The sequence below is a fragment of the Vigna unguiculata genome, chromosome 1 (assembly GCF_037176805.1).
Source record: "Vigna unguiculata cultivar grain cowpea cultivar isolate G323 ecotype 2 chromosome 1, ASM3717680v1, whole genome shotgun sequence".
NCBI lineage: Eukaryota > Viridiplantae > Streptophyta > Magnoliopsida > Fabales > Fabaceae > Vigna > Vigna unguiculata.
Genome location: NC_140792.1, coordinates 39,867,526 through 39,881,506, shown reverse-complemented (window position 1 = coordinate 39,881,506; position 13,981 = coordinate 39,867,526). Strand labels below are relative to the sequence as shown.

Sequence of the window (13,981 nt, the reverse complement as noted above, 5' to 3'; positions counted from 1 at the left end):
GTAATTATGTGTCATTTTCATCTCTGACCTTTTCTACTAAATAATCATTTTAACACTTATGTAATCAATTTCTTTTCCTTAATTATTTTAATGCGTATTCAGTTCTTTTATTAACAATGTTTCTTAAAATATTATTAAAAAAGTATTTAATTAATGAATTGATTTTAGGAGTTAGAATTTTAATTCACTTGTATACATGACTTTCACTTAGATAAAATAGTTTTTCTTTAAATTTACATTACATTTCACAAGTATTCGTCACTTCTAAATCTACATCTCTTCTAAAATTTACCTTATTTGTTTCTAAGTATTAGCTGTAAAAATAAGCCAGACAACATTTTCAATGAATTTTAAGAATGAAACAAGAAATTTATTCCTACCTTATATTTTTAAATTTTATTTGGTTCTTTATATTTTATATTTTGTGCTTCAAAATAATTCTTTATAATTAAATATTTGTTTTTTGTAAAAATAAGGTACATATATAATTTTTCTAAGAGAATATTCATAAATTAAAAAGAAGAAGAACATTTTAATTTAAATATTAAAGCATTTAATTTTCATACAACACTTTAGTAATATAAATTTAAATAACACACATAAAATAAAATAAGTTATTCTATTCCATCTGCATGATATACATCTGTTGATCCAATGACACGTGGCCAATTTTTGAATCCACTAATTAATTAAACCCATTTATTTACTTTAAGACTCGACTATGCTATGTACTATTTGTATTTATTTGTATTCCACTGGTATTTTTTAATAAATCAATAATGAACACACAAGAAAGAGATAAAACAGCAAAATTAATTTCTTAGAAAAACATCAAAGAGAAAAGAAAAAAAGAATGGGGATCCAGGAATTATGAAGGTATCAGAAGTGACATGTGAATGGACTCATCACACATCATCTCCATCATGATGATCTTAGATATAAAAGTGGTTGCATGCATATATGGATGGCCACATGTCATAGGCAAAAACAAAGCTACAACAAGTTCATCTTCCTCACTACTTTTTTCCATTGATGGTAGTTCCTAGGAAGTCTATGTTAACCATTTTTTTTTCCTTTGGCCAGGCCTTATGTATTAATATTAACAAGAAAACATGTCTAATCATAGCTTTAAGAATTGGGCCAATTGGTTTGGGTTTACAATGTCAAAGAGGTGGGCCCCCTCCTTCTTCAACAAGAGGGTTAGCTCGACATACCTCTCGTATTTCTGCTGCTGCGATTCCTCTTGCGGGCTTGGCGATTGGCCCATCTTACGACCCAACAGAGTTCCTTTGCTGAGAAACTCATGGGCCAAGTACCCAGCCATGAGCACGTTGGTTGAGACTGGGTCTGAGCCCGCAAGCTTGGGCAATTTGGTAACTGTGGGTGAGGATATGGGTTTTTGGGAACTGTGACCGTGATGCCTCTCCTTGCGCTTACCGCCACCGTTCAGTGGCAGTGGTGCACGGCGAGAGGGAGGACGCATTGTTTTGGTACTCATTTTTTCTTCTACACTGCACACATCACTATCATCAGACAGAAAAAAAAAAAGTGAGAAAGGAATCTGAGTGTGGAGTGAAGAAAATGTGAATTGAAGAATAGAGTGGCGATGATAACGAGGAAGAGGTAACGTTGGAACAATGAAGAAGTTATGGAGGGTGGTATTTATATTCACTGACGCAACTAAATGGCCTTGACTACTAACAGAAATTACATTCATGCCAAGCGGTGTGCAAGAGATGACTCATTTTTTTTTCTGCCTTTTATATTTGCACAACTTTCGAGTTATTTTGTCGTTTGCATTTTGTTAACCAGTTCAAGTTTTCTCTCATTAATCATTGAGATAAATAGTTTTACCTTTTATTTATATATATAATTTGAGATAATGATTTGAAACTTTTCTTTTTGACATTGAATTTTGATAGAATTTTATAAATTTAGGAAATTAAAAGATATTAAAATTGAATTGTTTTTATCTTTAATTTATTAAGTTTTAATTTCTATATTTAGATAACATACTTTAGTCACATCAAATACAAAAGTTATTGTATGTATGTTGCATGTCTTTTGAAAAAAAATTTGATAATTGATTGACATCTATAAAATTATATTCACCTGATTCAGAAAAGTCTGATAAATATAATATAACAAAAATAAGTATGTTTTTTAGTTTAGTTTAAAATTGAAATTCACTTACATTTTAACTTTTAATAAATTTTGATCATATTTTAATATTAATTTTTTTGGATTTAATAGATATAATTTTATAATAATATTTGAATTAAATGTATTAAAACACCTATATCATAATTGTCATGTAAAAAAATTTAATATAATTAAATTAAGATAATTATATCTATACTTTTTTAATTTTAGGACAAAAATATATAAAAAATAGACAAAAATAATGAATTTAAAGAATAAAAATATATTTAATTTAATAATAAATATTCTTCCCCTAAAGAAATAATTCCAACAATATTAATTAGACAAACAATTTATATAAATTTTAATTTCTTTTACTTATATAAGTTTAAAAATAGTCTGATAAGTTGAGATAAAACAATTCAAATTAATACTAATCAAATTAATTTTTCATAATTATTCAAGAATTTTTTTTAATATTGGATAAGGAAATTAAAATTTAACATATTTAAAAAATAACATGAATTATATTATGATGAATGTTAGTTGAAAATAACTTAGCTCATATCAATTAAAATTAATATATTTCTTATGTTAACTGCAAAATCGTTTTTAATGTTAATAAAAAATATATAATTTTAGGTACTCAGTTATTTTTATACATTCATATAATTTTAATTTAAAAAATGTTAAAAAAGACATACTTTTATTATAAAATATTTCAATCTTTTATAAAATTCAATTACATTCTAAATATATCTATTTAAACAAGGAAATAAACACTACATGAGTATAGATAAGAAAATCTGTTTCTAAATTATCAAACTTTTAGAAAATTTTATCTAACTTTATTGTTCATCTTCAAATAGACTTCAATTATTATTTTTATCATTTATACTTTTCTTTTCCACAAAATCTTAAATACTTTACATACATTTATTATGATATAAAAACAAAATATAGAAAATACATAACTATTATTTTAAGATAAAAATGCTTTAGAGAAATTAAAGCCAAAGCTTCTTGGTTTTATAAAAATTAAAAAAATTATTTAATTATCTTATTCATACATTTAATTTTCTTATATGACTTTCATTTTCTTAATATTTAATATTACTTTCACATTTTTTTTCATCAAATCATTTATTATATCCATCAACTTATCCCTGTCTATCTCTTTCTCTCTTACTTCATTAAACCATTCATCTCAAAAGTCAAATGTACATTTAACACTTTTCCTTAACCACCTATTTAGATCATTTAATGAAAATAATTATTTATATTAAAAATAATTAAAAACCTCAACTAAAAGCACACGCAAAGATAGTTTTTTTTTTTATCATATAATTTTTTTATTGTGAAAAATAAATAATGTTAACAAAACAAAAAAAATATATAGAGAAAAAACATAACAATTTGTAATCCTTTGTCCCTTACTCTTTCCTTCTTCTTTTTAATCTCTTTCCAGAAATTTCCTTTCATTTATCTTTTTGAGTTTTATTCTCCTTAATTTTATATCTTTTTATCTCTTCTCAAAATGAATGAAAGACCGGATGATATTTTTATTCAAATAGATTTTACTTTTATTTACGTTAAATATTTTGTATTATTTTTTATTATGATTTTATCATGTGGGTCAGTTGAAAAAATAGTTATTGTCACATATTGAATTTTGTTATATGTTGTTTAATTTTAGAAATTGATTTGAAGATAAATTTTATGTAAGAAAAATTATTTATATTTTTTATAAAATTTCAAGATAGATAACCTCAACGTAATGGTAACATAGTCACTGTGTATTGTGAATTTTATGCAGAAATTATAATTAATTATAATTGGCGTTGAGAATTTATTTGAATACTTTAATTGTTAGATATAGAGTCTTATATAAGTTTCAATTATGGTTTACATAAATATAATTATTTTTATATTTTTCCTTATGATTGGTTAGAAATTTGATATAGTAAATATATATACTTTGACTTAAAGGACCATGATTAATTTGAAATAAGTGAAAAAAAATGTTATTTTAGTTATATAAAGAACTTATTTGAATTGTTTAAAAATTATGTAACTAAAATGCTTTTATTTTTTTTTAAAATTAATTTCATTCTGCTTCATAAGATTGATTATCTGATATTTTTTATTCAAATGAATATCAAGTATATTTTTTAAAATAAATATGATCAAACATGTTTTTCATGTAAGGAAAAATTAGTCCAATTTTTTCATGCAAATTGGTCTAAACAAGCTGTGAATAAGACAGTAACAAAGGCATTGCATAGAGTAGCATGGACAAGTCTTTGTGCAGTTATTAATGTATAAATAATATTTTTTTTGGTGTTTTCTTTAACACTTTATATGGCGATTCAACTGCTTCTAATGGGTACGGTAATATTAAAATTCCAAAAAGTTATAATTATATTAAGCATTAACATATATATATATATATATATATTATATATATATATATATATATATATATATATATATATATATATATATATATATAAAGTCATGATTGTTTTGAAATCTGAAACTTAGTCACGATTATCTGTTGTATATAAAATATAAACTAAATAATAATCCTTTATACAATAAAAAATAATTATTTTATATCTTATGAACATTATTCGTGGAAAAACTGTTTTATGCATATCATACTTAAAACGTGAAGCGTGAAGGGAATCTAGTAGTCATGTTCATGTATCTATCTATTTGTCGACTTAGTCAGTAATTTCTCACCGTAAATTAAACATCTGAAAATGTAAAACAATATAAAATAAAAATAATTTTTTTTATTTTTAATAGATTTTATATTTTTTATTCACATGATAATGATGTGTTTAAATTTTTTTTTAAAATAGTTTTTTCTAATAGAAAATTTAAAATATTTTATGATATTATTTGATATTGGAGTATACAAGAATACAAAATTTAAAAGAGAAATCCGATTAAAAGTTAAAATATTTCAAATTTTATTTAAGACATAAAAAATTTAAAATTATTCTTAAATTTATATATTCTTACTCTTAAAATGATGTTTTTCTTAATATATTTTTTACTTCGATTTTAATTAAAGCATCATCAAGTGATATTAGTAAAAGTTTTTATTTTAAACTGAAGTTAACCAAAAGTATTTTCCGTTAATATCACTGAATTTATTTAATTATTTGTATGAGCTAATATTACATTTTTTACAAATACTAATACATTTTTTTTCTGGTCCATAAATATAAACAGTATTTTTCATATATGTTATATATATTTTTTACTTTAATTTAATTAGAGTTCTTTTATTGTAAGGTAATTTATTGACATATGCTTATATTTTTTTAACAGTTATCAAGAGGACTATTTTTTTTATTAATGTTGATTAAACTTTATTAATTTACATGTGTAATAGGGGATTTTTGTTCAATTATTGTTCAGATTAGTTTTTGAAGGATGATGTCAATATTATTTACCTTTTTTTTCTAATGTTAATTAGAAAATTTTTGGTCAACTTTAACTAAGATTAAATTTTACCAATATCAGTTGTGAGAGTTTTTCATCAAACAATTAAAATTTCCACAAAAGTCATTGTTATTAAAATCAATGGAGAAGAATCTTATCATTGTCACTCCAAAAATCTTTACAGACTCTTACAAAAATAACATCAATTAATGCGACAACGAGATGTTTTCAATTAATATTTTAAAAACTAAATACTGTTTGAGATTAAAATAAAAGTTTTATTTGATAATAATTAAAATACTCTGTGAAAAACAGTATGTTAAATTCAATATATTTAAATATGAGAATGAAAATAATTGAAACCTCATTCCTCTTTGTCTAAAAACATTTGTTCATTCCACTTGTGGACCTCGTCATTTTTTCTTTTGCCAACTCGTTACCCTACGTCGAATAATTAGGGTACAAGGTTCGTGTTGAGACCATAGATGCGTGTTGTCAATATGACACTATTGTGGTTGTTGTGCTTGTGACTGAAGACACTGGTGCATAGGATGAAGAGAATAAGAGAGAAAAAAAAACTGGGGGAAGAGGAAAAATAGAGAAATGGGAATTGATGGTAAATAAGAAAAGGAAAGTCAAAAAAGAGAGAAAAATTTGTCAACGTAAAAATAAATAAATTCATTTTTTATATACAATGGTTAGAAATCAAGTATGAATTGAAATTCTTGTATTGAATATAAAAAAAAAAAAAATTGAGTGTTACATTAGAAAAATAAAATTCATAATTTTATGAAGTTTTATTATGTTGAAAATAGTGTTATGTACATAGGGTATCGAGAGAACAAATAATTCAAAATAATGAGTATTATTATGGAGTTAAGAGCTTGTAAAAAGGTGTTTCGTACAATCGATTAAGTCGATTCTTGTAAAAAGAATGAGAACCAAAAGATCACAAGACATAATATTTGAAAGGAATTGTGTTAGTGAAGAATGTTATAAAAAAACATATAACTCTTTAAAAATTGACTATTTATCCTATATGTTAGGTGATTGAAATAGATAAAAGCTAACTATTCATGCCATTTTAGAATATGGATCGAAGAAGAGAAGAAACGATATAACTAATATTGACCAAGAAATGATAATCAAAGCAAATAGTCGAAACAAATCTAAAAGAAGAACAAAGTAACAACCACTATAACACATTATGGATATTATCTACTTGAGACATGTGACATTTAACTGGTCATCTTAAAAAACTTTTCTAGGACAATTAATGGATGGTTTGAGAAAGAAAAGCTAAAAGGTCTTAAAAACGACAAAATTAATAAAAGTAGAAATAATAAAACTAATAAAAGTAGAAACAATATTGACAATTTCTTTTTATCGGTTCTCATTTTCAAATGTTTTTTAGGTTACAATACTAATTTAGTCTTTATTTTTGTTCAGTTTTATCAATTCAGTCATAATATACTTTTTGTTTAATTTTTTTAGGTTAGAATACTAATTTTAGTCAATTTTGTTCAAGCTAGTCTTTTTCAAATGCCATTTAAATAATTTACAAATAATGAACAATATACGTCACATGTCAATTCATTTTTTTTAGATTTTTTCAAATTTTTTTAATTTTTAATTTTTTTGTTAAATTTTTTATTATATTTTTATTTTTTTGTTAAATTAAAATGAGCAATGCAGTGTGTTAAGCCAGCATCATGTGACATAATAGTAACATGTCACGTATAAAGGCTAATGTCACATGTAAATGTTCGTATTAGTGTTAGTGTCTTATATTAAATTCAGTCACAATTTTTTTAAAAATGAACAACTTAAAGGACAAAATTGCTCCATTTTTTTAAAATTGGATCAGAATGAAACAAAAATAACGAATATATAGGAATTAAATGGATGAGGTTAAGTAGAAGACACTGGCATATGACACTAACCTAAAACGTATAAGACCCTAGAAAATGGTGTTTTAAAAGTGATAGTGGCTTAAAAATAGTGAGACTCAATTATTTTAATATTAAAAGATTTTAGTATAAATAGAATCGTTATAAACGAGTTTCATTATTTTAAAACACACAATCTTTCTAGAAACCACTTTTCTAGAGTTCTTTGACTTCTCTCTAGAGGTTATGTCTCTCTGGTCGTCTGATTGAAGAACCGAGATTGTAGGATTGATCCTCTTGACGAGCTCTTCAAATTGGACCGATCAGTTTCTCCGTTCGTGTAAGTTGAGTTTCTGTTCTCTTTTTAGTCTTTTTCTATTTTTTGTTGCATGCGAGCTCTCTTCCGCTTGCATGTGACGTTTTAATCATTAGTATGAGTATTTATTGATCAGTGATCATAATGGTAGGTTCTGATCGTTCTTGTGATGTTTCTATGTGTAGATAGAGCATCATGTGGAGTTAGATGTGTTTTGGTGTTCTTTGAGCGGTTTGGGTATGTAGAGTTTCTTTTTCAGGTAAGGGAAACTGATAATTGAATTTAATTAGAGTATACAATGAATGTAATTGTGTGTAATTAGAATTGATTGTTTGAAGTGTGATTGAATGTGAATTGTTTGATGTTTGGTATAAGTGAAATTGTGATTGCATTGTGTGAATTGAGGTTGAATTGGAAAATGAACACTTGAATCATGGCTCTAATTGGTATCATCTCACTTTGCTTGAAAACCATTTTGAAAACTATACAACATTGCCATGGAAGTGCCAATTTGGGTCATGAAATCAGTGAAACATCTCCCAACGAAAAACAGAATATGTGTTGTTTTCTGGTGCAAGGCTGAGTCTCAAAATTCAAGGCTGAGCCATGAAAAATGTGAGAGGATCAGCGCTGAGCGCCAGCCCAGCGGTGCCTAACGTTGAAAAATGTGAGAAGAATGAGGTTGAGCGCCAGCCGAGCGGTGGTCCAGCGTTGGGACCCTTGTAGGTCTGGAATGAAATTTTAATGCTGAGGCTGAGCGTTGGAATATGAGGCTGAACACTGAGCTGCCAGATTTCATGTGTGTTGTTTTGATGTGTTTCATTGCATTAACTGATCTGAAATGGATTATTTTGACTGTCTTAGTATGCTTTGAGTGAGATTGGGTGAATATGGATCTGTTGTATGTGAATTATGGAGGAATTTCGTGGAGAAATTCTAAGTGTGGATGAGGTGGGGCATGCAAAGACATAAGGACTCAATTTTGGTTGGTATCCTGACGCTCCAATAACCATTAAGGCTCATATAGAGTATAATGAGTTATGTCGTGAGGAGTAGCAAGAGGTCTTAGCCACTGGACTCGATCAAGTCTTTGGCGCGAAGGAGACTTACCTGGTGTGATGATTGGGTGATAACCCCTTGAGGTCAAACTCTGCAGAGTTTGGGAATCATACACGGTGCAAGCCACCAAAAGGTCCGATATTAATTGCATATATCCGGATAATTGAGTCTAGAGTTGAATGACGTGTGCGTATTGAGATGTTCCTATGTGAAGTTGTGATAATTGATTGTTATTATGCTCTTTCTCTAATGTAACTTTCTTTAAATCATTATTAGCTTACCCTTGCTTTATGTGTTTCTGTCTCGTGTTGTATGTTTTTCTTTTGCGATGATTACATTTTCGGTGGGAACAGATGTGGTTGCAGTGTCAAGGGCACTTCTGGAGGATGAGGATCCATCATTTTAGGTTGTGGAGGAGCTTTCCAGTGGGAGCTTTAGCAGGTGTCAGTTTAAGCATAAAGTTTACTAGTTTAGTTTAAGTGTATAATTGATATATTTTTATAGTCATATCTTTTGTAAGATTGTATTAATATACTGGATCATCTGATTTGGAACTATGATAAAACTTCCTATTTTTATTAGTTTCAAGTTGCTAAAATTGAGATGTTACAAAACATCACATTACTAATACTACATGACACGATATTGGTTTGACATTTGTTTTTTTTTTTTTTAAATTAAGAAAATTATAAAAAAATTAAAAAATTAAGAAAATCATGAATTGATATGTGACTTGACATATATTGTTACATGTCTATTAATTATTTAAATGAAATTAATAAAATGACTAAATTGAATGAAATTGACGAAAATTGAAATTTTTTTGAGAAAAAAAAAATTAAATTGACAAAACTAAATAAAAATAAAAACTAAATTAGTATTTTATCTTCTTTTTTATTTAAGTGTTATTTATGATAACATTAATTATTTTTTCATTGTTTATGCACTTAATCTTCTCTTCTTCATATTTAATTAATTAAATTATATATGTATTTATCATAGTGGAAAAATAAAAAATAAAATAGTAAAATCAAGAAAAAGCAATAACCTTAAACAGTGATAGTACATAATTGATTAAAACACAGATTAAAATTTGAATATAAAGTCCTCAAGAGCATGCGTTGACACTGTTACATACAAATTCATTAACTACAAGTAACAATGCCGGTGTAGCCGGAATAAATTGTGCATTGAAATAATACAACTTAACTAAAAGCTTGCACGGGAATTATACAATTTGACTAAAAATCATGCAATGAAATAATACAAGTTAAGTATTTATGATTTGTTTGCCTTTGCTAAGTGACTCTGCAATCTTGGTGGCAATACAGTATACTGTAGACTGAATGGTTACCATGGGGTTGACACCAACTGCACTGGGCAAAACACTCCCATCACACACATACAACCCTTTTGCTTCCCAACTCTCACCATTTTCATCAACTGCACCTTCTTCTTCAGTAGCACCCATTCTACAACTTGTCATCTGATGTGCAGATGTAAGCACTGCCCAGAGTTCATTCCTGGACCTTGGACCCCCAACTATTGTCACACTGTCAACAAATTCCTCTAAATCTTCCTCCTTCATTCCCCTACATTTCAGTCTTTGGCCATCACTCCTGAATGTGCCAACTTCCACAGCACCTGCTGCAACCAAAATCCTCAAGGCCTTCCTCAGTCCAATTCTAAGGTTTTCTTTGTCCACCTGGTCAAGTCTGTAAGTTATTCTCCCTTCAGATTTAACTTCTCCTGATCCATGGTCTCTAATCAAGGTAAAAATGTTAGCAGTTCTTGCATACTTTTCCATCCTGTCTTTCATGTCATGTGCTGAAAGCCAGGGAGCCAATGCTGAAAACGATCCTGGTCCTAGCGAAGGTGTTTCTATGATGAATCTTGGGGTGGAATCTTCTGCAAATACCTTGTGGATTGAAGTTATGATCCCACCCTCATAGTTATTGCCACTGAAGTTTGTCATGTCTTCTGGGAAGTATCCCCATGCAAATTGAACTGGGTGGAGATGGAGATTCCTTCCAATGTTTGGATTTTTCAGTCCACTAGAAATCATTAGAGGAGGAGTGGACAGAGAGCCACATGCTGAAATAGTTACCTTGGATTCTATTAGGAGTTTCTTTGTCACCTTACTCCTCCAAGTTGCTGCTGCAATAACCCCTGAACATTTCTTTTTCTTCATTCCACCATTTTCATCTTCAAGTATGAATCTCTCTGCTTTACATCCCGAGAGGATCACTGCACCATTTCCTACAGCATCAACCAACCAAGTAGAGTCAGTGCCCTTCTTATCTCCTGTCCTACAACCATAACAACATGAACCGCAATAATGATCTGCTGAGGAATTTGTAGCCACTGGTTCTACTTTCAAGCCCATTTTCTCACATCCTTGTATGAGAATTTGATTCTGAAAGCCTTGTTTCTTGCACTTCTCTGTCACACCAATCCTTCTGCATACCGTGTCCATGGCAGATTGATAATCAGAGCTTGCAAAAAGTGGAATTTTATTTTTCTTCGACCATTCCCTCAGAACAGAATCAGGTGTTCTGATGCATGCAGACCAGTTTACAGCAGAGCCACCACCCACAGTTGAGCCAGCTAGGATCATCATCTTCCCATCAAGACTTGGCAGAATTCCACCTGATTCGTATAGCTCGTTCATGGATGGTCCTTCCAGGGAAGAATAATCATGGGAAACAAAATACTCTCCTTTCTCTAGGACGATTACTTTCTGACCAGAGTTTGCAAGAACTGCAGCTGCAACTCCACCACCACAACCAGACCCCACAATGACAACATCACATTTTACCTTGTATAGGTTCTGCAGTTTATCTTCAGTAACTTCAAGGCCTTTTTCACTGAGGGATTGCATCAAAGTAGAATCAGTTTCATACATAGTCTCTATTAATCCCTTTTGCAGAGGCCTCTTCTTCTGTACCAACTTTTCCTTGGTGTCCACCTTGTATCCAATTGCTTCCCATGCGGGATTATGTCCATTTTCATCAGCCTGCATTGTTTGGGGAAACATATAAAAAGGCAAAAAATATATAAACATTAAACAAGTAAATAATTTGTGAGGGAGATACATGAGAAATTCAATATACATGTTTCACATCATGACATGCTAAACGAGAATTTAGAATCAGATTGATCATTGGATTAATGAAAATATTAATTAGCACTGCACTAATCCAGTTGTTTTCCAACCAGTAAAGTGATCCTCAGTCCATTTTAAAACAACAGCCTTTAAAGATCGTGACACATTTATTAAGAAATATTTAATTACTACAATTTAGATAATTTTTTTTCCAACTTTTATTAAACTGTTTTTTGTGTTTCTCTTCAATATAAATGATACTGTATTGATTTCTCTCAATTATATACAACGGTATTGTTGGAAAAAAATATTTTGGAATACATATAAAAAGCTAAAAAGACTATTATTCTGAAATGGGACAGGTGTTCATTAATAATCACATTATCTAATATTCCATTTGTTCTTTTTAATTGTCAATTTTTTTTATCTGTATTTTTTTTTTAAATTTCAAGATAATACAACCTTTTGTTTTTTAAAATATACCCTTAATTTAATTAATATGATGGGAGAAAAATTAGTTATCATAATCTAGAGAGATAAAAAAATATAACAAATGTATATTGAAGTAAAAAATTGAAAAGGACAAAATAGATAATTCACTTTGAAAAAAATAAAGAATAAAATATTTTCCTCACTAAGAATAAGAAATCCTTAAATATTTATCAAGAAACGTGTTGGTTAATCAAATATCCATATTTTAGTGGTAACTTTTGGAAATAACTCATCTATTCAAGTCATTTGTCAAACCTCTTAACATATATCATTATCTCATATACTAAAGTCATGAGTCAAACTTCTGAAAATATCTGTCTGTTTTTGAAGTATACAGAGATGGTTTTTCAAGTAACTACGAAATCCTTTTTAACTCAAACATGATAATCTCAATCGGACAACTATGATCATTAAATGTGAATGACAACTTGATGCAGAAATAGCACATGTACATACAGCGATGCTTGATAATAATGACGAAAAATCGTGATCTGCAATTCAAATCTTCAACCAACACTGAATTCAATGTTATTAGAACAAGTCAGAAAGCTTACCCTCGAGAAGAAAGTGTAGAAGAAAGTAAGTTTGATGAGCAAAAACACTATCCGAAGGGGCACCCAACGCTTCTCCCTGCACCAGTTCCTGAGAATCTGTTCTCTCTTGTCGAAGGAGATCTCAGAGAAGCAGTGGATGAAAGGCCACTTCCAGTCCAAACAAAGTCTTCCACAGATCAACAGTGTCCCCAATCTGAAGGACAGTATCCAAAGAACCCAATTCACCAGCGACAATGCTTCTGGCACAACCCTCTTCCGCATAAGCTCCGCAGCCTGATTTTCATCCAGAGAAGAAGTGAATGAATTGGAAGCAGCGTGTATGAGTTGAGTTTCTTAACCAGAAAGAACGGATAAAACTCAATTATGCATCATAGAATACAATATAGAAGTAAGTGTTTGAAAAATTACCTCTTCAGGGAAAGGGACATGAGAAACAGAGGGTGAGAGAGGTTGTTGGTGTTGTGAAGTTTCCTCCGATGGTGCGAAAGGAAAGAGGGTGTGACAAATAGAAGCCATGACATGCATCTGAGAAGTGGATAACCCATGGCTGTAACCTTTCTCTCTTCTACCTCCTCTCAGTAATGGGTGACAATTCACACTCCCCTCCATTCTCTCTCTTTTCTTTCTCTGTTAAGTATTTATGTTGCACAAGTTGTTACAAAATGTGTTTTTTTATATATAGACACCAGAAGAAGGGGAAAGAAAAGAAATTGGGCCAACATATATCTTTGGCCCAGTTTCCGTTTGGTGATTGTGTTTCGTTGATATATGATGGCAGGAAGAATTTGGATTTTCCAACCTTTAGAATGTATTAGTTGATATTATTTTTTATGTTTTAAAATATTTTAATTTACTTTTATATATTTTAAAAATTGAACTGAGAAATAATATAAAAAAATTGAACAGATTAAAATCTGAAGTGGAGTTGCAGTTGAAGACAAAAGAGCAAGGATGTATTTGATTCAAC

The 13,981-nt window shown here is 29.1% G+C and overlaps 2 protein-coding genes across 2 annotated transcripts; both read right to left on the bottom strand.

The window, feature by feature from the left end:
* Positions 1-1,120: 1,120 nt before the first annotated feature.
* On the bottom strand, positions 1,121-1,483 carry LOC114163379 (uncharacterized). The gene has a single exon (XM_028047689.2). The coding sequence runs from the start codon at positions 1,481-1,483 to the stop codon at positions 1,121-1,123; it is 363 nt and encodes a 120-aa protein (XP_027903490.2).
* Positions 1,484-9,932: 8,449 nt separating this feature from the next.
* LOC114185888 (Long-chain fatty alcohol dehydrogenase family protein) lies at positions 9,933-13,717 on the bottom strand. The gene is made up of 3 exons (XM_028073832.2): positions 13,423-13,717; positions 13,015-13,287; positions 9,933-11,878 (listed from the first exon to the last, which is right to left on the bottom strand). Exons 1-3 carry the CDS (start codon positions 13,621-13,623, stop codon positions 10,133-10,135), a joined length of 2,220 nt encoding a protein of 739 aa, XP_027929633.1. The 5' UTR covers positions 13,624-13,717; the 3' UTR covers positions 9,933-10,132.
* Positions 13,718-13,981: the final 264 nt, after the last annotated feature.